Source organism: Strix uralensis, chromosome 24, assembly GCF_047716275.1.
Source record: "Strix uralensis isolate ZFMK-TIS-50842 chromosome 24, bStrUra1, whole genome shotgun sequence".
Classification (NCBI taxonomy): domain Eukaryota; kingdom Metazoa; phylum Chordata; class Aves; order Strigiformes; family Strigidae; genus Strix; species Strix uralensis.
Window position 1 is genome coordinate 7,207,167 of NC_133995.1, and position 24,772 is coordinate 7,231,938.

Sequence of the window (24,772 nt, forward strand, 5' to 3'; positions counted from 1 at the left end):
TAGGCTGACCCAGGCCAGGACTGCAGAGCTGGGAGTTCTGGCAGGGATGTTTTCTTTCTCCACCTAGTGTGGAGAGTTTAAGTCTAGAGAAAATGACTTAAACACATACTCACAGGAATGAGCTTAGTGAGAGCTTACGCTTTAAAATCACCCCTTGGAACACAGGATACAACCACAGGAGTCACTGGTGCCTCAAATCTCCCTCTGTAGCTGATGGGGAGTGGTGGGAATGAGGAACCCAGCTCTCCCTGATCTCCCGCAGGAGGTGTGACTGCCCACCGTGCCCCTCGCCTCTGCCGAGCTTCCAGGCTCTGTTAGAACACGCAGATCTATCCCTCCTGTTCTAGACTAGGTTTAGTGGCCACACGAAGATGGGAGGGCACGCAGGAGAACAGAGAGACTTACAGAGCCCATGCAGAGCAAGGACCTCCAGCCGAGGCGGCCTCGCAGGCTTTCGCCAACGATCCCGCGCAGGGTGGAAGCAACAGTCACTCTGGATGCTCCTTCTGCTGGTTCGCTTCAGGAGGGGTGTTTAAAGTTTAAAAAAAAAAATTTAAAAACGGAGAGCAGAGAGGAAGCAGAAGCGAGGGAAGGCAAACAAAAATGATGACAGATTTCAACGGTAAGAAAAAAGAAGAGAACAGAAATGGGGAAGATGGAGATTTTTCTGCAAAGGGCATTTTAGGGACTACTTCTTGGGGGGTCTCCCTGCAGCCTGCTGCAAAGCAGTTGGTAAACGAAGGAGGAACTTTCAAGTTAGGGCAACAGAGAGACCAAACCCAGCTATACCCCACACCTCATTGTACTAAGAGCGTTTCCCCGTCAGGCCTTTGGCAAACAGTCGGGCATGTGGCCTTCACATTCCCAGCCTGTGGAGTTTGGCTTTCATTCTGTTGATATTACGTCCATGGGAGATCCCTGCTGAACTGAAGTTTTTGCAAAGCAGAACACTCCCTCGTACCCCTATTTTGACAGGGTGTCTGGTGCAGATTGGGATGGGTTGGTCAGAAGTATCTGTTCAATGTGAACATCTGGATGCCTGTGGTAAAAACTCCTACTTATTTCACTGCATAGCGAACCGCCTGCCATCGGGATGAAAGAGCTGCTCTCAAACCACAAATTAATTTTGCATTTGCAGCACAAGAAAAACTCCTATTAATCCAGTGTGCAACTCAGGAACCTCCTAGGACTCCTCCACAAGGATAACATCTGTGGGACAGGATTACTAGCTTTTGTGTTGGTGTCAAAAGTTTCACAGCGTTTATTTTTCTTGGAGCTAGGGGAATAGGAAGAACCTCGGTTTTCATTTTACTGATCTTCATGCTATGGACAAAAATTGAAAAGCAGGACCTCTAAGGGCTGAAAAGTCTTGAGTTTTTTAGCGCCTCTGGTTGGCAGTGCTGCAGATGTGACTCGGTTGCAGAACGCACACAGGTATAACTAACCTGCACCAGGTTCCCTAAAAATATGCAGAACGCAGATGAGCACAGGACATCCCTTTTGATACACCAATCCTAGCCGATTTCTCCCATCTTAGCCACTCCCCACTTTTTAAAATTGCATAATGTTTGTTGTGAGCAGGGGATGCCTAAGGAAGGAGATGCTGAACTCTCTTATCTCCTCCATTTCAGGTGAATCTTCAGAGAAGACACAGCCTGAGACAAGAAGCATGTGGGGAAAACCTTTGCACATAGGCATGTCTTTTTCTTCCACGGGCTGAACTGACTGTACCAGCTACATGTGGCAAGAGAGGCTGGCCAGGCTGTCCTCACCTGGCCCAAAGCCCTCTGGAGCAGATCCCTACCTGTTTTTCATGATGATACAGTGATGCCAGCGTGTAGGGCAGGATCTGGAGTGCAGAGAAGGTGAAGCCTGTCAGAGCAGCAGAGATGGTAACAATGATGACGCTGTGGGAAAGGCACATGACGAAGGCAGCCACGGGGAAGAACACCACGCTGGCCAGGTAGACCGCCCGCGTCCCAAACTGCTTCACCATCCGGTCCATGATTGTCGAGAAGAAGATGGATGTGATGCACTGCAGGAAGAGGCCCAAACTGCCCATCCGGACACCTGCAGGTAAGCAGAGGCAGTGACAGACACTGCCCTGACAGCACCCAGGCTTTATACAACCTCTGGGCCTCCCTCCCTCTCCTGCAGCGCCCAACTCAGTACAGTCCACGCAGAGTGTGGCACAGCCACAAACAGCCCTGACAACCCCATGGCTGGGTCAGGAGGCAGAGCAGCATCACCTAACGTACCCCAGGGTTGCTCCAGCCAGACTGCAGCTCCCACCGTCCCCACCAGCAGTGAGTATCTCCTACACGTGCTGCTGCGCACCCCAGTCTAACCAGAGGGGCAACAGGAGATAGAAATCCAAATGCTGCTCTTGTCTTTGGAAGTTGTTGTTCACACCTTTCTACTCTTGACCCAGGATCTGTCACCTGCTCATGAACCAGGATCTGTTGTCATCTGATGCCGAAACCAGCCACAGAACACAAGGAACAAAGAATTGTGCTTAAGCCAAGGTAAAGTATACAACATCCACTAAATGACTGCATTATCCGGTAGCAATCCGGACCTTACCCTTTGCAAAGATCTATCAGATTTCAGGGAATTAAAACCATTAACTCTTTGGAGCAAGGATCATTACTCAACACATGTTTCTATGACAGCTAGCACAATGGAGTCCTGACCTGCTGGAAGCTATACAGCGCAAGTGTTAAATAATAATTAAGCTCCCTCTAAGTTAAACAGACACTCAGCACAAAGAGGCAGTGTACTGCAGAGCTCACGGAGGCAGCCAGTGGAAAACTCAGAGGGCAAGATGTACAGCTGGAGGAGGAGGGCCAGGAAGGTGCCTCCAAGAATAAAAGACTTAGATCAGGGAGAGGAAAAGAAAGCCTAGGCAGTGAGTCAGGGCTCTGGCCCAGCACAGCAGCCAAAATAGGACAGGAGGGGAGAGCAGTGAGCAGGTAACGCGCTGCAGTGAGCAGTATCCCATGATGGGGACGTGGCAGCTACAGACTCCAGCGGTGAGCACTGTCAGAGAGCACTGGAGACAGGGGTGACAACTGTGGAGGCTGCTCGAGGGCTCTCCAGATACAGATGTGAGATGGGATTCTCACAGTAGTATGAAAGGAAGACGGCAGCAAAGCCCACCTCACTGCCACTGAGCACGTCCTGGCTTTCCAGACCCTGCTGTCCAAGAGATGGGGAGCACCATCACCCTGTGTTTAAAAAGGAGGGAAGAGCAGTGAAAGGACCTGGCACAGGCAACCGCAGCTTGCAGAGCCGGATCAGTCCTGTTCAGCATGCAACCTGCCAGACCATTCTGCCACTTCACAATTCAGCCCCGGGCCAGGGCTGCACTGCCAGTTCTAGCTCTGTGCTGGGTAGCTCTGAGGACAAAGAGGTGTTTCCCTATTTGGTCCACTGTGCAATGCTCTGCGGGCCATGGGGGAACATTTTTTCCTGATCCATCTGCAGAAAGTCTAGTCTCCTGTAATGTTTTCTGGCATTACTAGCAGCACTGAGCCCATTCCTAGCTCCCACTAAACGCTCCTGTCCTAGGGAACAGGCGCAGAGCAGCTGGTTCACTTCTCACCTTCATCGTAGTGGCGTCTGGCATCCGTGCCCGGCTTGGCTCTGGGGATGCCGTGGTACAGCCCCTCCCCAACAAAGTCTGTGTAGAACAGCATGAAAGTCATGAGTGCCATCCAGCTGCAGAGCTCGGCCACGAACAGGCGCCGGATGACCTTGGGGATGCGGCAGTAGAGGCTGTGAAGCCGCGGCAGCAGCGTGCAGAGGTTTCTCAGGGCCTGCGTCATGTGCCTGGCCTGCAGGAGACACGAGCTCCTGGAGAGCTGGCAAGAGCAGCAGGCTGGAGGTGAGGGCTTAGGGGGAGTGTCCTTCAGCACTGGGCCATCCAGAACATCTGCCTGGGTGGCTGCCTCCTCGGTCACAAAGAGTGTGGCCAGCACACAGCCGAGGAAAATGATGGCCAGGAGGCTGAAGAGGCAGGTCTCCTGCCCTCCCAGGTAGGGGGCCAGAAAGCTGCCACCCCAGTCAATGGCTGGAAGCAGGTAACCAATGCAGCCCCCCAGGCTGATCATGAAGGCGTAGAGGGAGAAGGCCTGGCGGCAGTTGTCTGGCTCCTGGAAGAGGTCTGAGAGCAGGGCCTCCAGCGGAGTGAAGCAGACCTGGCCGCAGAAATCCAGTAGCCCGATGCCCAGGATGAGGAAGGCAATCTCCAGCGGGCGAGTGTTGAGGGCAAACAGGCTGGCCAGGCTGCTGGCGTGGGGGATAACGAAGAGGCTCAGCAGGACTCCCAGGCAAAGCATCCAGATGAAAGGTCGCCTTCGGCCATAGCTGCTGTGCCAGTGGTCGCTGGCGGATCCAATCAGCGGGACGAAAACCAAGCCAAGGACAGGTCCTATCCCTGGAAAAGAGAAAGAAGCAGTGTTAGGGGGACAGCTCTGGAGGACACTGGTCTGTATGCGCTGCAAAAAAAGCCTGGGATGTTTCAGTAAGCTTCACTGGGTCACAGCCCCCTCCTCCAAACACAAGGCTGCTCTTGACATAACAGTAGCACTACAACCACCCCGCAGAGACAAGCCTCCGTGCCCTTATTTGCCCCTGCCTTCCAGATTCGAAGGGGAAACAAGCACCTCGAAGATGAGAGAAAAACTGCCTACCCAAAACCATGGTCATGAACTTCTCCTCCACACCCACTTCCAGCAGCAGCGGAGGCACGTAGGTTATCCCTGCAGCCAGGCAGACCTCCAGGCCGAACGTCAGGGAGTTGACCAGCAGGAGCTGGGTCTTGCGGTTGTGGAAGAGCATGCTGCCCCGGCTCTGCGAGCCACGCCGCCCCGACACCCCTTACTGACCAAGGGCTGTGTCGCTGCCACGCTCCCAGGGATGCCCCACAGGCAAGGTCTGGAGCTTCCCTTCCTGGTCTGCTGGACAGATGCTGCCTCCCATTTTTAGCAACAGGGAATGAACCGTCTTTTCCTCTTCCTCTTAGTGCAAGATGTGGCCCCAGCAGTGTCGAGTCCGGGCGTGGGCAGGCAGGGATCCCACTCCAGGCTTCCCCTTCTGCTCACATGCCGTGGTCTGAGAGAAGAGAGAGCTTGTTAGACACAGCGGGGTCCGGGTCAGGGGAAAGGGCTAAAACCCGGTACCACACAGACACACCATCACCAAAAGAGACAGTCCCCACCCCGACAGGCACCGGAAGATGAAGAGGGGACATCTGCGGGAGGGGCAGGGTTAAAAGACACGGACTGCACTGGTGCCAGGTTTCTCTCCAAGGGCTTGTGACAGGTGAGACAGGCACCTGTCACACATGGTTTGGGAAAATCCAATCCCGCCTTCGGGCTAAGGGAGGTCTAATGACCTCTCAGTGTCCTGTCCAGCCTCATCTTATAGATGGCAGTTGGGGATTTAGGATTTAGGGTCCCCTCTCCCAGTGAAATCAATTAAGAGTCCCCTTTGAGGATGAGGGCTGCAGGCACTCGCCTGCAGTCACACAGGGTCATCTCTAGAGACCCAGGCCACTGCCTAATGACCGGGGCGTCCTCCATGCTGCTCCGCAGGCTCCCAGAGAAGCAGTTTCACCCAAATCCTGTCTCCAACCCCTGAGACAGGGCACAGAGAACAGATGGTGCCTCCATGGAGTTTCACAAACAAACCTGACCCACTTTAGCCTCATCTAACAGCGAACAGCAATTACCTTACTCATTAGTCTGAGTCATTTATTTGCCCTGTAACATGCTCCCTCTCTCCAGCCTTCTTCAGAGGGGAGAGGCCACCACATCAGGACAGGGGCTAAAGCAGCTAAGGCAAGAGTAAGCAGATGCCTCTTAGTAACCTGTTACGAGCCTGTCACTATGTCAGTCTACAAATGTGAGAAATCCTGCAAGGTTAGCAGCATTTAGGCTGCTGTTTTCCTAAAAGCGTCTCGGGAAGGTGGACTGTAGTTACGTTGGGAAAAGCAGAATGAGTTAGCAAGAAGGGTGACATTAAGCTCCTGCACAGACATTGATTTAGAAGTAAAACAAACCGCAGTCTAATTCTCAGGATTCACATGGTCTAACTTCTCACCCTAAATAAGCCACCACCGAGTTTCTCTGTGGGGACAAGGCGTAACAGGTCCCACTGGCCTGAATGTGCTTCAGCTTATGAGTCGTTTCTGGACTGTGCAGTGTGCTCTGAATTTGCACAGAAGGTTCTGCCTCCTGTCCCACCACAGCGCAGCCCCCCAGTGCTTCGGGTCCTTTGGATGAAGGAGGCTGAACAGAATGTGAGACACGCAGGCGGAGGAGTTTATCTCCGCTTGCTCCCTCCCTGGCTGCGGGAAAGCTGTAACTGCATACCTGCCTGCCTGACACCCCCTCCGTGCCAGAGCAGCTAGCTGGTGCAGACTTTCCCTTGTTAAACTGCAGAGAGTGAAGCCATCAGAAGAAACGAGGTTAAAATCCAGATTTGCAGCCCCGTCCCCCTCTAAATTCGTTGCCTTGACTACGGGGGAGAGAAGACTCCTACAGGGAACATCTCCAGGCCAACACTCGCCTCCCTCCTCAGCAGCGGTGCTGGAGGCCGTGCCAGGCCGTGCCAGAGAGGGTCAGACCTGGCAGAGCTGGAGCGGGATGCGAAGCCTGCACGCAGGAGCTGCTGAACCCGCCGCGTGCTGGACCACAGCCTTACCACAGCTGCACTGGGCAGAGATAAAACTCCCCGTTACCACCAAACATGGTGCAAATTAGTGTTCCCTAACTTCACAGCACAGGCATTTGACCTCCATCACTGCACAAGTGTTTGTAACTGGTATAGTCAGGACAGTTTCTGCGTTCTCGCTTTTCCCTCTCTTCCCCTCTTTCCACCAGACAAATAACCCACATGCAGATGACTGGGTGAAGCTCAAAGCGTGGCGATGAGGTTTTTACAAAGATGCCAGCATTGCTCTCCACCTCTTGCAGCTGCAGAGGAGAGGCAGCACTCCTGAGCTGAGGCGCTGACGGGCTGCCAATTACACACAATAAGTACAGATTATTTTCCTTCCAGGATCCCTCACCTTCCCCCTCCACACTCACTTAGACCTGGACTGTCACAAAAGATATCTCCTTTTAACAACTGTGAACATTTCAATGACTTGCCCAAGGTCAAATAGCAAGCTAACGGCAGAGGGGGAACAGCAACAGTTTTCCTTTAATCACTAGACAAGGCTTCAAAGGAATACTCAGAGGCCCCAGATACACTCAGCATTACTTCAGATGCACTCGATCAGCAAGGAAGCAACTGGGGGCAGCAACCACCTTTCTTAGATGTGGGCTAGACACAGGATGTCTCAGCCCTGTTCGTTTATGATGGGTGCCCAGCTGGCTGACAGCCTTGGGACAGGAATTTAAGCTGCAGCCCTACAGCTCCAGCAGCACAAGCCTTGGTGCTGTTAGCTACAGAAAGCAGACTCACATGACAAAATTAACTGAGCCACCAACACTCAGAGCTAGAGCTGGAGGGGAGATGTAATGTCCACTGCTGTAGTGCAGGGTCTGGAGGGCTTACAGAAGGGGACTTATCCCAGGGTAAACCCCAAACATTAAGTAAAAGACATCTCACACACACGCACAAAGAAAAAAAAATATTTTTCCTCCCTTTTATCACAGTGACATCTCTAGCACTGGGGAGGAAGCAGGAATCTGTACATCTCCCTGACTGCCTGAGAATCTCAGACTGAGGCAGAGAGGCTGAATTTCGTATCAGTAGGTAAAAGAAGATCTGTTTCTTCCCCCCTCCACAGCCTCAGAGGGCTTTAACGAACAAATAAATCCCGGTGTACCCAGAGGCAATACTCACGCACAGCCAGAGATGAGAAGTTGTCAACAGCAATCAAGTCATATGAACCCTTTTCTGTTTAAATTGCATTTTATCCCAGTACCCATCAATTACTTTATTTTGTTCACAAAATACAGAGAGATGGATCGGCTTAGCTGGAAGGAAATGCCCGTGCAGAGGAGGAAAATCATTTGAACCGTTGATCTGTAAGGACAGTGGCAGAGGGATGGAGAAGGAAGATTTGGGAGGCTCGCAGGAGCCAGAAGCCAGGACTCACCTCCTCCGGGCAGAGCAGTGAGAGGGGATCCCTGCGGCTCCGCCAAGCTGCGCTCCCCAAAGCCAGCCCAGCCCTGGCACACAGCATTCAGGAAAAGCTACCGCAGTAGTTCGCAGGCAAGCAGAGGTGGAACCGAGCCGCAGGTACACACGCGGGTTTGGTTTCAGGGCCCTCCCTGTCTCCCGATAACGCGGAGCTCTGGTGTGTTATTAGCACCACACCTGTGCCTGGGCCCCTCGCGCAAGTGCGGAGCAAACACGGGCTGTGAACCAGCCCTGTGATCCTGCTGCTCGCGGGGTGCTTGGCCACTGCTCCCCCAAACCACCTCCAAAGGGAGCTCCAGGTCTGAACTCACACCTGACCTTTGCCCAAAGCCCTGCCCTGATGTTAACATTTGTCACCTTCCCCTTGCTGACCTGCTGGTACGTCACGAATAGCCAGCAGAGAGAGATTTAGGACATGGGGTTATTATTTTCTTTTTAAAGACAATGAGATATTCCCTGCAGTTTTGCAGGTAACAGTCTGGCTCTAAATAACAGTCCCAGAAGCAAGACCAAACACTTCATTTAAACTGTTAATCTCTTCCAGGACGATTTATCTGGCAGGCTATGCAGAAGGACTGGTTTGGGTCTGGTGCTCTATACCTTTGTGCTGATGTGGAAGCAGTCAGTTAGGCAAACCACCTCCTAGCTGGGAGATCCTGGTCTAACAGCAACATTTACATCACACTCAAGTGAGCTGGCACAGCCTGTCCAGCCCAGGGGGATTTGGAATTTGTGATGGGGAGACCTTTCACAGTCAGACAGGGGGTGGCTGGTCCAAAAAGCTGCGTGACAGCTGGCACTTCTTGCCCTCTGGCCTCAGTTTCCCCAAACTTCTACAATGGGGACAGTATTTGTCCTTCCCTACGGAGAACAGTGCCAAGCACCTTGCCAAGGGTAACAGCCAGCCCCCCAAAAAGGGGCATACCAGCCCTTCTGTGTAAGGTTCCCTGCACACAGAAGGGAGCCACATGTGGGGCTTTTTCACAGCTGCTCATGGAGCCTTCGTGCCATGGGGACATTATCTGCTGCTGAGGATTAAGGCTCTCTCTGCTCTTCCTCTCCCTCCCCAAGGAGAACTAAAGCATCTTTAAACTCAGGGTTTCTGTTTTACTTTTAAGCTTGCAAACCAAACTTTTCCTTTCCTTCCTCTGCAGAGAAACAACAGATCAACTCCGAGAGGCTGGTTCACCTGGCAGGCAGGTAGGAGGGCGGGTCCTGGGGGCAGGAGCAAAGCAGCACACTGCCGGACAAAGGCAGCCCCAGAGGAGAGGGCTCTCTACCACCCACCTGGGGACAGGAGCCTTTTCAGCAATGGCAACCAAAGCAGAAAGGATTGCATCTCCTGCAGTCCTGGCGTCTCCTGCCCTCCCTCCCCTCTCCCACTTAAGCTCCCCAAAGGACAGGGAGGAAGGCAGGCAGTCTGCCTCTGCGGAGCGCAACTCCCTTAGCAGCGCTACCAGGGAGCAAGGGGATGGAGCAGGGATGAAGCCAGGGAAAGCGGCTTCTGAGAGTCCATTTCTCAGCCAGCACATTGGATTCACACATTCCCCCTACTCAGAGTTTGTTCTCTGTTCACAGGCTATAGGATAAGTTCTGACAAACGTCTTCCTGTGCTCGATGTGGTACAGAGATGCAGCAAGGCCCTGCTTGAGGAAACCCACGATCTGAATTTGAGAAAAGCACCAGCAAGTGCACAGACAGGCACATGGAAACAGGACTGAATTTACTGCTGCTGTCAGGTGTACGGACTCATTTACACAAAGCAACACCATTGCCAGTACAAGTTCACTTCCCACTTCCTTTCTCTCAGCCGGCGCAGACGTTGCTCTGTGTGCCCTCGCCAACGGACTTTGAACCACACCTTTTGCTTTTACAAGAAAAAAAAACCCCAGACACATGAGGACAGTGTCCTACGTGCAGGGCGCTGATGGACATGCACAAGCAAAGGCTGAAAGAAGTCTCTCCTCCTCTCAATCTCCTCAAGTCTTTCCAATATAGGAGCTGAGAAGGAATTGCATCTAAACAGTGCTTAAGACACTGAAGGACGGACATTTTAAAAATAAAATTTGGGTATAGTTCCATGGCAGAGAAAAACACATCTATTCCTCAGAAGAATCCATATCCTGCTGCTCCATAATCCTTCCAGTCTCTCATGTGGGTGCAGAAGGGACAAGAGATGTTATTAAATGTGGTAGCAGCCTCTCTGATTTATGATGGTCACGCACTACCCCACAGTTCAACAAACAGCCACAGTAATGATCAGACAACAGAGAATTAGATTCATCAACTATCTGTGATCTGTCAGGGCTCTGTAATAACCTGAACCCTGTCAAATATGAGAAGAAAGTCACCCCACGAGAGCCTTTGCCTTAGCAAAGTCAAGGCCTTATTTTTTGGAGAAGCATCCGAGGCAGCTGGTACTGGCCAGCGCTGGAGGCAGGAGGTGGTGCTGTGCGGGGAGCCCCGCGGGAGCTGCTCTGGTCCAGCAGTTCCCAGGTGATATGAGCCTGCACCTTCCCTCCCCACAGCACGGCAGGTTGGATGCAGAGACCTATTGTCCCACCGGGCAGCAGAGAGAGGGGAGGGCGAAGGGTATTGCTAGCTGTTGGGTTTCCATTCATAACCACAACGTTACATTTCCAACCTTCCAAGGGGCTCTTTATGAACGTTATTAATTCCCCGCTCCCTAGAAGCCCTTTGGAAGAAAGGGTGGGAGAGAGCACAAGAGCAAGTGCTTGGGGAAGGGCTGTTCATGCAGTGCCAGATCCTTTCACAGCTATCAGTGTCCATTCACCACAGCTGAATGGGAAATACACCATGGAGAATAGCTCTGGCAGGCTCGCGCGGGATGAAATGGAAAACTCACCTGACCTCTCCTGACCCTCTCCCCTTCCCCCTCCCCTCCCAAATCTCCTTGACCCCATTCACAGTGTGGAGAGAGAGGAGTGGTCATTAAGCAGGGATGGGAGAACGGCGATTTATTTAGTCTCTCTGAATTAACTCTGCGTTTCCTTTGAGCTCAGGGGCTCCATTATATCGGCCTCGGCAGCTCGGCTTAGGGAAAGAGCAGCAGCGGGTGGAAATCCCCTCAGAAGGAAGACCCGGGTGCCCCAGTCCATTTGAAATTCCCTCCCTCACCCCGCAGTGCAGCGCCCAGCAGCCCAGACACCAGGGTATATTAATCCAGGACAAATGTTACAGATGCATCCAGAGTTACGGGAAGGGGCTGGTCCCCACAGCAGCTCACAAGACCTTCCACACAGTTTGGTTCAAAGGGAGACATTTGAATTTGTCAGGACTGGGGGTCGGTTCTTTCCTGCCAGGCTGCAATTGCTTCGTTGCAGCACCTTCAACGCAGTTGTCCTGCTTTCAGGGCTATCGAAAAGCCAGAGCTTAGTTCAGGCCCTTTTGTGCTCGCTGCTCTCCTGATGCACAGACCGATCCCTGGCCCAACAGACAGATGTGCTGACACTGAAGGCAGTTCCCTACCATCTCCATTTTGTGAATTGACAGTAAGAAGCCAAAGAGAGAAGGGGCCAAGTTTTAAGCCCCTGCAGCTAGCAGCTGATTTTCAGGGGGCTGCACCTCCCTCTTTCTGTGGGCCACTAAACCAGACTGCACCCATCCAGACGCTGAGCAAAGGTCTTGTCTCCCATAACCACCGAGCCACTCACCTTCCCTGCAGATGGCTGGGCTCACCGAGATGGAGTTTGAGATGCAATCTCAGGTCCTGCCCAGTTCCTGCTGCTGCAGCCACAGAGTGCCAGTCATTTCAGAGCGACCAGGATATATCCGTGACTGCCAGGGAGCAGAGGTGGGGCACAAGCCACCCAGTGACCTTCTCGCTACCTTTGGCCCTCCTGACCTGGGAGGTTGGTTAGTCCTGAGGGTTAGCAGGGATGGGCTGTTCCAGAGCCAGCCCAAGGGACTGGTTGACACCTGCAGAAGCTTTGGGAGGCTTTTTTTCTGATATCAGTGGTTCCTTCAGGTAAAGGCGCATCTGTGAGTGCAAGTGAACGTCGAGTGTCTTCCGAGTTTTAGAGTAAGCAGCAAGGGCATGTGGAACAGGTCACTGTTTGTCCCACAGTCAACAATGGGATAAAGCAAAGGCACCAGGAAAAGGCAAATGAAGGTCCCTAAGAGACGGATGAGAAGGTCAAAATATATATTAAGAATGGGAGTTAGGAAAGGATGCTTTCCCAGCCCGGCAGGCTATAAGCACTGTCCTCGCTCTGCCTATCACACAGAGAGGATGCCTTCCAGAGTGGAGAAAGGTCTGTCCCGTTTGCCCTTCACCCTGCACATCTCTGGTATCTCACACTCCTTTCAGGAGCCATGCCAATAGCTCTGTGGACGCTTTATCTGCAACACGAACATCAAACAGACAGCAGGGCAGCCCACAGGCTCCGCTGACCTCCTGTCCCACAACCTGCTTCTTCCTCTGGCAAAGGAATTGCTCCTGGCAGGAGGCTTTCTCCCAGGCTTTGGCTGCCTTAGCTCCCGTGCCTGCCTGTTTGACCAGCAGAAAAGATAGAGCAGCAAAGAGTGGCCAGTTCCAGCCTGTCCTCCTCCTCCTCCCCTCGCCGTTACAAACAGGAACCGCCTGTCTGACTAACAAGGTCACTGACTCAGCGGAGGCCACACTGACACTTTCAGAGCTTGCCACGCTTCTCAAAGGGACAGACATCAGCCCAGCACACACCGCGATGCCAGCGGGTGTCGTTAACTCTCCTGCAGTTGGCAGGCGTCACCGCCACGTTAACCCAGCGGCAGCAACAGGCATCAGCCTGCCCGGGGGATCCTGCTCAGTCCACACTAGGAGAACCCTGGCCAAGATAAGACAGGACGCAGAGAGCTGAGCACTGAGTCTTCTGAGGCTGAAGGGCTCAAACCTTGCCTTGCTGGTCTGTAGCTCAGCCCCGTTTCCATCAGGGACACGGCAAAAAACTACTGCACAGGAGGGCCAAGTTCAGCTGTGATGTGATGAAGGACTGAGCGCTCCAGTAAATAACCCACAGCCGAGCTCAGCTGCAGAGGGATCTTCAGATGTGCCGAAGGAACCGCAACAGGACTGCTTGTGCCCGCCACAGGGTAGGATGGTCTTGCAGCGTTTTACCTGCGCAGGACCAGCATCTCATCACCAAGCTTCAGGAAGCACACATGCAGCCTACGCGCTCCTAAACATACACAACGCAACCAAAGAAGCAGCATTTTTAGCCTCCACTCTCAAGAGCCTCTCTACTTCTAGTCACCCTTTCCTGAGTCGGCGTCAGGCCTGCTATAAACAACTCAAGACCTCCAGACAAGGTTGGCTGGCTCTACATCAGAGCTACAGCTTTGCTTTGCTACTGCATGACCCAAGCTCTTGCTTTTATTCATGAGAGGAGCCCCTGTTTTGAAGCGGGAGGGGAAATGAGAGATGATCTGGTTCTGCTTTTCACTTGAGCTCATTTGTGGTGTTTAAATACTGTGCCCATTACCCTGGCATTTGGTCTGAGTCAGCCTCTCCCCCACCCCCTCTTCTTTTTTTATTATTTTTAGCAGAAGAATAAAAATGTAAATTGAACTGGAAAGGGAAAAAATAAGCCCCCTCCAGGTGCCCCCCTTCTCCGCAGCGTGGTAACGGGCACAGATTATATCCGGCACCACATGACCAGGACCCGTATTTATATGTCAGTGTGTAAAACCTACCCTGCTGAGCTGCCTTTTCTCTGCCTGAGGCTGGGGGCTTCTGCTACGCGTCTAGTCAAACAGGCCCACAAAGGGGATTAAGGAGAGCCCCTCAGCCCCGCAGAGTAATCCATCAAATTATCCCTTGTTGGCGTTGCTGTCCTCTTCAGAAAAAAAAAAAAAAAAAAAAAAAAAAAAAAAGCCCTCCAAAGGCTTTTAAAGGCACTGAAATTACACTTGAGCCTGAAACACTCCACCCAGCTGCTGTAGCCCACAGCACAATGGGCTGGTTGTAAAGGGAATACCGGGAAGCGAGGGGCAAGGAAAAAGAGACGGACGCTGTTAAAAAGGGCAGCAGCCTCCCCATGTCTGAAACTCCCACAGGTGGCTGAGCCCCCCCTGCTCCCGGGACCCCGCAGCAGAGCTGCCCGATAGCGCCGGCGCTGCTCCCCCATGCAGGGAGGCTCTGGGATGCGTTTGCTGTGCCCGGACGGACTCACGGACATGTCCTCATCCGAGGCGAGGCTTGCAAAGGCAGAGTCCACACCCCGCCGTGGAGGAGCCCCCAACCCTCTGCTACTCACAGAGTCCCCAGAGCCCAGCAGCCGGACAGTCCTTCAGAACCCCTCAGAACACCCAGCACAGACATCGGGCTTGTCTAAAGCCCTTCACTGGTTCCCCCACATGCAAAGCAAAGCCAAAGACAGACCATGCTCCCCAAAACTCTGTGACCTGGACACTGTATCTGCATTTTCCTCCACTGCAGCTACCTAAATTGCACATCAACTTTTGTGCTGGTCATCACTGCCCTACTCTGAGCTATGAAGTCGTCTGTCCACCAGCCCTGCCCAAGCAAGCACATGGGATTTCATAGGTTTCGTTACTGTAATCCTCCTTAGGGAGAAACGATCACCGGGAGTGAAACAGGGAAAGCAGATAGTAAAGCACTTACCCCAACACAGTGGAACTGGCAAGGAGAAGAGCAAACCAGCTCCGGTGGGAGGTTGTTACCATGTACAGAGAAGACATGGCTGTCCCACTGCACGCTACACGGGTCACCTTAACACTGAAAACAGTGACACACAACTTCTGAGTTTTAATCGCTAGTGCGGAGTTCAAGGAGAAGAAGTTCCCCATCTGTTACACAGAAGAGATGGGAAGGCAGAACCCCAGCTGCTTTATTGTGTCCACTTCGCAGTGCCTGTTCACAGGGCTGGGAAAATGGGAAGTGAAATTGGAACTTCTTGTTTCCAACCAAAGCACAAATGCTGCAGAACGGGACGCCTGACTCCTTGGCAAGCCAACGCCGCACTTCAGCTCCTCCTGCCTCCGGCACACTGTGGCTCCAAGGCAGCTCTAGGACTTTTACCCCATGATAGAGCTTCACTATTTCTGGCTTTATTTGGAAAACTGTGACAGTCATGGGGCCAGCTGAGTGTCAGGACCAGTCTTGGGGTGGAGAGGACAGTTCCAGCAAAAACCACGGGCCAAAGCAAAGGCCACAGCTGCACTGACACATGAGACTGCAAATCCAGACCATGAACCACGGATCCCAGGCCAGCAGTGGCCAGGAGCTCTGCAGAAACCAACTGCCAAGCCCCAGCAGGAGAGCTGAAGGGATGTTCATTAGCCCAAAGAGTACCCCAACAGCCTGATTAAAAAGTAGCAGTGAGAGGTCTGACAAATTTAACCACAGCGGGAGCTGCTGCGACCTAACACTGAAATCTAACCTTCCCCCATTTAGCCAGAAGTAACGTTTGCCAAGGTCTGGGCCTACGAAAGAGGGAGGAGAGCAACCAGCTAAAACTCCACACATGGCAGTCCTTGGAGAGCATCAGGCAACAGGCACAGACTTCACAGTCCCTTTCACTTAAAAGTTTTGGGAGCATGACCTTGTGCTCTTCCTCAAAGGATATACTTTGAATCCTAGACACACACAGAACTAATGGGCTCTTTTGTAATCACATGGTAGTTAGTCCATTTTTTCATGGTAATTTTCTGGTCTGCAATTCCAGTTATTTGTGTCCCTGCCGGAGAAGTTTGATGCTAACATATCTCTCAGCAAGCCCTTTGACCTTCGCTGGCAGGTTGGTGGGTTTCTCCCTCTCTGTTTTCTGTCTCTAAAATGAGGTCATGGCTTTGAATGAGACAAAGAGCCTTTGCAGCGTGAGGAATAGCCCCAAGACAGCTGTGAGCACAGAACCCCCATCAGTCACATCAGACCCTGAGTGCAATGAGAGGCAAGCGAGCTGGGCAGCAGCCCGCAGCTCTCCTGGGAACGGCTGGGTTTTACCCCCCTGCTCTGAGAAGAGAGAAGAGATCGTGCAACTCCTCGTATCAGAGCTGGTGCAAGAGCGGGCGTGGAACAGGCAGCCACCCATGGTGGGAGCATTCAAAGCAGGAGGGAATAAAGTAAAACTCTCCAAAAACTTTGGACTGGGAGTTGCTGTAAGATGCCGCTGTCCCTGCCGCCTGCCCCTCTGGCAGAGTTGCCATTCCCACCCTGGCTGCAGGCTCCCCAGCCACCTGTGTTCCCAGTCTAGCCCTGGCCCTCAGCGGCCAGCAGAGGTGGGTTTATGCCAGCCTGTCAGCAAGGCACCTTCTGTCACACCAGCCACGGGCCAGCACCCTCTGCCAAAGGGACAGGTGAAGAGCATGTGTGCGGGGAATAACAGGATTTCTCTGGGGTGCTTTAAGGTCAAAAGTCCCAAGATCTTTCTTATAAGGACAGCAGTTTTACGTGTCTAGAGCAGCAAAAACTGCACAAGCTCTGACTTCTGCCTGCAGCACACCGACTTCTCTGTGTTAAGGAGGGCCCGCAGATCGCTGCCGGAGCGGAGAGTCTTTTCCTTATCATGACAGACCAGTCATGAGGCCTGCGTCTGAAAACATGAGATTCTATGATTTCACTTCTGCCTGAAATTGTCTGGGTAATTGCAAAGATAAGAAGCAATCAGATGTTATTTTTTAAGGCAGATAAGTTTCACTTGAAGATCTTTCTAGGAAACTTAAGACACCTTTTCCTTTCCCCATTCTCACCACCATGTGTTATGGACTCCGAACGTGCAGGGATTTAACATTAAGCTGTAGCTGTTCACACAGAACACACAGCAGCACAGAATATCTGGAAGGGGAGTTTTCCACTTTGCAAAAGACAAGGCTCAAAGCTGCCATTTCTACAGGAGGTGAACGGAGTGAGGCAGTTTTACCACCCCCCTCACTCCCCACCCCATCTCTCCTTATGAGCAGGAACCTAACTTCTGTTTTGAGCCCTGGAAAGACATCAGCCCTAAATTATTAGCTTTTTAGTAATTAAGCATGGAGTTCAGGTTCAAAGCTCCCTGGATTTTGCAGAGCCCTCTGAGCAGGGGCGCTCAGGCTTTTTGTTGCACGTGGTTGGTTTCTTGCTCCAATACAGACTGCATCTATCACGGAGGACAGGCAGGAAAGCTGTCTGAGTGCTGAAGTTACTTAGTGCTCGCTGAAAAAGTCTGCTGTAATGGCAAAGGATAAATGGAAGTTTATGCATTTCAGACTCTGAGTAGAAGCAGGATTTTCCCTCCACGCTGGGCTCTCTCTTGCCCATATTTACTGGGGTAAAGTTCAGTAAGCTACAAATGAAGCAGAAAGACCTCTGATATTTCCGCAACACGCTCCAGGCTGCCTTGGGCAAACAGCCAGGGCACCTCGGGCAGGCACAGTGCTGGCTTTGCCCAGTGAGAGCTGGGAAAAGGCTTATCACCAGCACCGTCCCGGGCCATTCTGGCTGTGCATCGGCATGTGCTAACTAGCCTCAGCTACAGTCTTCTGTTAGCAGAGGGGATAGCTAGCATTCCCTGCTCTTGCCCAAAAGGCTTATACGCTGCTATCAACATTGGCCACAGACAGTGATGAATGGGAGGATCTGGGGGCAGCACAAATGTAGACTGTGTTCACAGAAATCAAAGATGAAAGAGGCCCTGTTGAATCATCTTCCCTGGGGCTGCTGCAGGACTGCTCCCAACAGCGCATTCTCCAGTGATTTGTCCAGCCTGGATGGATGGATCTTGAGCACTGAGGTTGCAAGAATTTCCCTTGAAACAATATCCATGGGCTAAGAGATTTAATAGCTGGGAAGTGTCCTTCCTTCCTTCCTTCCCTCCAGTTATCCCCTGTGTAATTCCTGTGCTCCCCTTTTTATATGCATGGTCAGATCCTCTCCAGCTACATTTAGCCACTCTCCTAAACCTAGCTTTAGTCAATTCTCATGAAAAGCCACCCTTCCAGGCCCATTAATTGCTCAGTCGGCCTTGGCTGTAGCACAGCAGCCTTTTGTTCTAGCATTGCTCCAGCTGCTCCCACCGCCCCTCGCACACAGGAGTCGTTTGTCATAAACATTCCCAAACGCACCTCTGGAGTCCAACAGCAACAGTGCCCGCACAAAGCCCTCCCCTGTCATGCCAAGAGCCAGTACCTGGTACGCACAGACTGCTGCCTTGGAAAGCCACTGTCATCTCATTGCTCCTTTGTGCTCCATCTCTTTGTATTTATGAACTGCCTCTCGCCACAGACCTACAAGGAAGCTCTCTCTGCAACCAGAACAATCCTTTATTCTGTTTGCACAGCTCTAAGCAAAGGAAGAATTTTTTTCCAGAATCCAGACCCAGGTAGCACAGTGGTAACTAGTACACAACAGGGGCAGGGAGAGCACTAACAGAGGGCACGCAGCAACAGCACCATCAGCTCAGGCCTCATAGATCACCGAAACGTTTTGGATACCCCCTCTCCAAAGGGAAGATCACAACAGAAGTGGCACTCCGGCCCTGGGCAGAGGGGAAAGAGAGCAGCGTAACATCCCAGGTCAGTGGCAGATGCTTTTCCAGAGGCAGAGTACAGCCCAGCGTTTCCAGACAGAGCACTGATGGAAAAAGCACAAAATCACCAGCAGGGAACTCACGCACAGGTTCCAGAGGGACGTAGAGGCTTTTGGTCTCTCTGCAGAGAGGACAGAGAACTGAGTGAGTTCACTTATCCACTTCGAATCAAACTGAAGAGCCAGCTCTGCCCATTGCTCCTAAATTAGAAGCAGGCAATTGAGAGAAGGCAGAATAGGGTTAGATTTGAGGTTTGATCACTGCCCTGGTCTCTTTGATGTAGCAGGTCAGACCCCAGCAGGAATCACTCCTAATGTTTGGTAAAGAAAGTATGATCCACGGATTTTATTGCATGCACCATTTCACCAGAAGTCCTAACCCATAAATCTAAAGCAAGATTTAGATGTTATCCACAACTATGTGCACATAATTCCTGAAGTTGGCTCTAGCCTGCTCTGCAAGAACATTAATGCCTTTTGAGTGCTGACAACTTGCATGGATTTGAGTCACTGCACTCATTATATTTGCATTTTTCTTGAAGTCCTAGCTCCTGGAGACAAACCACCAGAGAGAACTTTAGCTTCCAAGAACATGAAGGTGGAAAAAAATCTGCTCCCTTGATTGAAGAGAACAACCTTAGACCTCACAAGCCAAACCCAATGCCCGTCATTGTTTTAAGTTTCTTTTTTCAAATAAACCTCATTATTTTGCCAGAGGCCATCCTTACACCCTCTGAGTACTCAAAACCTGGCAATTACGAGAATTCATCTGCAAGTCACCAGAAGCTGGTTCTTTCTGAAATGGATAGAGCTGATTTCATGTGTTACTCAAACAAGGTTTCCCTAAGACAGGGCCAGGTCCCTGAAATCTGGACTAGCAGCAGTTCCTTTTAGTGCATGTACTGGTGAGAGAAAAACTGTTCAGAGCTGCAAATCAAGCACCTGCTTCTTGCTGTGTGTGTTCCAGCCACCCTCCAGCACTGAGACAAAGAAGCCATTCGGACCACATTCCTACATTACATTTCTTATTTTGCCAGACAATATTCACGGGGGTCTGTTTCTCCTCTTATGCAGGCTGGCAAAATGTTAAACAAATATTTTTGAACTGCAAGAGGAACTGACATTTTAGGATATGAAAACAAGGAGGAAGGGCACAAATTTGAGGACCTCCAAGGAACAGCATGCATACAAATAATAATAAAATGGTGACTTTGTAGTTCCACTTAGTTATGTTTTTTGAACAAGCAACTCGATAGCTTAGTTGGTGGACACATCAACAACTTCCTGCAGTTCTGTAATACAAGATCAGACGCACATTCTAACAGCAGTGAAGAGCAACAGCAGCACAAGAAATAGAACAGGTTTCAAGGGCTGTATGGATTCAATTGTTAGTCTTAGATAGAGATAAATGCGGTTTGACTGAACAATACAAGCATCAGGACACAGAGCTGCAAACATAATCCTTTGGTTTACTATCTTCCTATTCTTTTGTTTGTGGTGAGTGAAAGATTTCCCTCATGTTATGCAGACCCATGTTTACAGGCAGCCTTCTATGAGCAAATATACTACTTGACTACCTCGCAGAGACTGTTTCAAAGTTTCCCCGTTTTTTAAAATCAAGGATTCCTCCATGAGGGTCTCTGTCCCCTTTCTCAGCTGAGCCCTAGTTTCCTGTTTTCACACGGATGTCTGATACTAAGTATTCAGAAATCAAGTAAACATTGAAAATAACTGACAGCTGCTCACAAGCTTCTCATGACTCCCTTGCCCCACTCATAGCACAACCTTGGTCACAAGTTTAACTGCACGGCTGAAGGATCACGAGACTCCCTCCGCAGGTTGGCTGTCCAGGGTAAGTTTTAGTTAAAAGTAGCTGTCTTACGCTGACTGCCTCCCACCTCCTGCAGAAGCCACAGGTCACGATCATACGATGGAATTATTTGCAACAGCAGAAGCGAACGGAGATTCACCAGATGTAACTCTTCTTGGTTTCTGCGTATCCCTCTCCATACCATCTTACTTCTCTCCACCCATACCTCTCTTGAGGTACAAGGCTTTACAACTACTATTGCCTGGTCGCCCCTACCACTGCCTGCAGCTGCTCTCCTCCCCACCCCTCTGGTCCTTTTGTTCCTGCTCCCTCGCAGCCTCGAACCCATCACAAACCTCCACATCTTTCACCCAATGGGTCAAGTGTTTTGTTTAGATGTTGCCTTAGCCAAGATAAGGAGACAGCAACACACACATTAAAGAGAACCCAAAACAGTCAACTACCAAAACAAGACACTCCTTGGCTGAACTGCTGCAACACAGAGAAAGGTGGGGGATAAAAAACACAAACAGACGTTACTCACACCACTTAGAGCTCCTCTGAAAAGCTCTATAACCCCACTGTGACAAAGTGGTACAAGCCTCTGAAGAGACTGAAGTCAGAGGAGTGCCTTAGCACCACAGCCATTTGCTGTGTATGAAATATGCTTAAATTGCCCGAGCATACGTCGCCACCGAGAAAACGAGAGACCGTCAGCAAATCACTTTGCCAGGTTGGCCATGTGGTTTTTTTTGTCATTTAAGCACTGGTCTAGCCTGGTACCAGACCTGACAGACTAACAGGCAGCTTGAATCAAACCAGCCACTAGTCATGTCCAGGGAAGGATACACAAACCCAACAGGACTCTGAAGCTCTCTGCCACATCACTGTCTGCAGCGATGGGAGTTCGAAAGGGAGCACTCAGGAAACTGCCACAGGCGTAACTTTTCACACTGTTTTTTTGTCAGTGTAGCACTACGGAAGCCAGAGATCGAGAGTAATCAGCTAGAGTATCACTTATACGTGATACAGTATATCACGTATAAAGACTACTTTTACAGAGCATCGATGACGTCCTTCTTTGCTTTTGTACATTCCTCAGAAGTAATCTGCAAACCCTCAGAGCTTCATGGAGATCCCACGCAAAAGGCTCTGGGTTAAGACTTTCAGAGTCATGCAGGCACTGAGACAGGTCAATATTCCCAAAAAGGCTTTGCAAAAAGACACACAAGGAGACCCACATGATTACGTTCGAAGAGCAGTTTTTGCCCTGTCACTTCATCATACAACAGATTTGATGCTTTTAGGACCAACTTTTTTGGGCCATACTCTGAACAAAGCTTCTACTAGCAGCTTCATTACAAAACTGGGCAGCTAAGGTTATTTTTTTTTTTTTTTTTTTTTAAAGAGCACGAACCCACAATGGCACCAGCCACAAGAGTCTAGCCATCACCCTAAATTCCATATGGAGGCTTTAGTCAAAGAGCAGGGATGTGTAACTTAGGGGGAAACCCAAAAACCAACACCCCCACACCCCCTGAACACTGCCACTCAAGTGCTCCAGCGAAATAAACAGTTTGGGGAAAAGGTTAGCAACAGTTTACGCTAGACATCTATATTTTCTAGGGACTCTGGCAAAGATAAAGCAGACCAAAGGCTGTATTTTCTAACTCAGTGATCAGTCCAGTGATTTAATCTCTCACACTATGGATATAGCACGTCTCTCTGCCAACAAAAATTGACTGTGCACCTTCAAAAAGATGCTGCCGGTGGAGTGTGTCCGGAGCACACCGCAGTATCTACCACCACTCCATGATATTACAGTGATGACAATCTTAGAGCTTGTAAGACTACTGCTTTGTTCACAGATAATGCTGCCATTATCTCTAGGCAGCTTCTACACAAATGGGCCTTCTAGCAACACCTCGGTGTTGGGGAACACCTTGAGGTTCAGGTACTTTAATCAGAACCTCTTCAAGAAGACGAGACGCTCTCACCGATGACGCTGTGCAGGCTACGTACGTAACAAGCTGTAGGGGAATATACCCCCAGCAGAGAGTGCAAGAAAAATCTCCCTACAAGGAGAAGTTTCCTACTAAATCCTAAGATTGGTTTATACCCTAAAATACAGGGATTTATGTTCCTTGTAAAGCTCTCATTTAATTTGCTATTAATTCTGGAGATTCTTGTTATCCATATCAAATTTCTAATCCTTTTTTCAAATCCCATAAGCCAAGCACTCTTGGCTTCCACAATATTTTGTGGTAATAAGTTCCAGAGTTTAAGGCACTGCCTTGAATCCAAGCATGGGGCTGGGAATCTGGCATTCCTGGCTCCGCCACCACAGCCACTCCCCACCGACTGGAAGGGTAGTAGCTACGGATGATGCAAGAAAGTCCAGGTAGCATCACACATTTTAAAAAAAAGAAAGAAAATTGCAGGTAGGGTGAATAATAGAAAAAGTTTAAAGGCTGGTACACGTTTTTCAGGAGTGCCTGCATGACTTCAATGCCCAGGTCATTTGGGTACTTTTGAAGTTCTTACTCATGTTCTATTTTTATAAATTTCTAGTTTTCTCATGTTACACATACAAACGCTGCTCTCTTGAGCCCACATCTAGAACTAGAACAGTGCCAGAATGGGATATGGTTTAAGCCTGGGCACTTTCTCTGTGCTGCTCATGAGTCTGACAGATCTAGACGAGGACCAGGAAAGCTGTTCCTGATATGTTTCCCTTCCAATTGTTTTTTATTTTTAAGACACAAGCATGAAAGTCAAACGTCTTGCCAAGTCTGCCTATGACCAGCATAAAAGTATTAGTTTATTCTAGCGTTTTTATTTTCCTCCTAAAGCTGTCATCTGCTGGAAGACCAAATAGTCTTTTAGCTTATGTTAACATAAACAACTAAGGCATTTTACCACCAAAGTCTCTAGTCATGCCAAAGTCAGTCATCGATGGAATATCTACATTATGACATTTTGGTACCACTTTTAAGAAGCCTCCTCAAACTCCTGCTACAGCTGAAGGGGGGACACAGGTTAACCTGGCAGCAAACCTAAGCAGAGCCTACAGTTAGGTGCAATGAAAACTTCCCTTTGATCCTAAGGATTCACTGACCTGTCCCCGCAAGTCCTCAGGGTTTCTGGAAGTCCACACTCACATCACGCTTCGCAAACTCTTTTCCTGTTCAATAATCTTTAAAACGAACTTGGCCGCAGCAGATGTCTCTGTAACAGGGACAAGTACGGAAGAAATTCATGCCACATCCACGCACGAACACAGCTCAGGGAGCCCCGAAAAGGTGCAGCACGCACCGCCCGGCAGCCCTACCTGCAGCCACTCTTGCTCTGCTTCTCGATGCGCGGGTTTTTTGGGGTTTTTTTTGTTTGTTTTGTTTTCCCACAGCAAAGCTAGCGCCGGGCGGCCGGGAGCATCAGCAGGACCAAAGCGGAGCGTGCAGCCGCCTCCTCCGCGCAGAGCCGCGCTCTCTTCCCGGCTGCGAGCACAAGCGCGGCTCTGACCCCCCCGAGCCGCCCCGGCACCCCCCGCCCCGTCCAAGGGGGACCCGCTCCCGCTCCGAACTTGGCAGCCGCATCCCCGCCCGCCGCGGCTCGGGCTCCCCCGCGACCCTCCGCGGGGCGCGGAGCCCCCCCCCCCCCCGCACCCCCTCCCCAGCCCTACCTCGGCGGCGGCCGGGGCTCAGCCCGGCCCAACGCGCCTCCGCCGCCGGTTAAATGGGCAGGTTGGGGCCCGGCAGGGAGCATGCGCTGCCGCGGGCGGAGCGGGGCCGCCCCGGGCCGCCCCCCCGCTGGGGACGGCAGCCCCTCGCCCGCCGAGCGGCCACCGCTCGCCCCAGCCCCTCACCGGGGCCGCCCCCCTCCCGGGTCGGTCATTCAGAGGGAACCAGGCGTTCAAGGCGAATAACTCGCTTTTTTAAAAAAGCCCTGCTTTTTTTTTTTTTCTTTTTACTTTTTTCCCCCCTCCCTTCTTTCTGCTCGAGAATTACTCACAGTATGAATAGTTTCTTGTTTTGTTTGGTTTTACTAATCTATTCATTACTTGTAATTGCGCGGATTGTATGCAAATGGATTCCATGCTATGGGAAGCTTGTGACCTGGCCCCTGGACATTATTCATGGTAGATGACTGCTTAAAATCACATGGCGTGCGTGCATGTGAGGGAGACAGACTATATATGCTTATAGAGAGAGATCTAGACATTATAGTGGTATCTAACTGCTCTAACAATAGCAGAACAGAACCCTGAGTTGAGGAAAAATGAA

At 51.0% G+C, this 24,772-nt stretch overlaps 1 protein-coding gene and 1 long non-coding RNA gene across 4 annotated transcripts in view; one reads left to right on the forward strand and one right to left on the reverse strand.

Moving 5' to 3' along the window:
• Window positions 1-24,254, reverse strand: part of SLC45A3 (solute carrier family 45 member 3) — a 31,746-nt gene extending 7,492 nt beyond the window's left edge. The window contains exons 1-6 of one of the 3 annotated variants that reach the window (XM_074893596.1): window positions 24,172-24,254; window positions 23,608-23,717; window positions 4,695-5,115; window positions 3,605-4,438; window positions 1,805-2,070; window positions 406-517 (exon numbers count right to left, since the gene is read on the reverse strand). In XM_074893596.1, the coding sequence (XP_074749697.1) occupies window positions 406-517; window positions 1,805-2,070; window positions 3,605-4,438; window positions 4,695-4,842 (1,360 nt within the window). In that variant the 5' untranslated portion in view covers window positions 4,843-5,115; window positions 23,608-23,717; window positions 24,172-24,254. Of the gene's footprint in view, window positions 1-405; window positions 518-1,804; window positions 2,071-3,604; window positions 4,439-4,694; window positions 5,116-23,607; window positions 23,718-23,820; window positions 23,998-24,171 lie in introns of those variants that run through there. The other 2 variants (XM_074893594.1, XM_074893595.1) reach the window with 2 other exon arrangements.
• Window positions 1,940-10,357, forward strand: LOC141954262 (uncharacterized). Its single transcript, XR_012632137.1, has 4 exons — window positions 1,940-2,076; window positions 2,432-2,525; window positions 9,312-9,357; window positions 9,736-10,357. It is a non-coding gene; the product is annotated as an uncharacterized LOC141954262 (long non-coding RNA).
• Window positions 24,255-24,772: the final 518 nt, after the last annotated feature.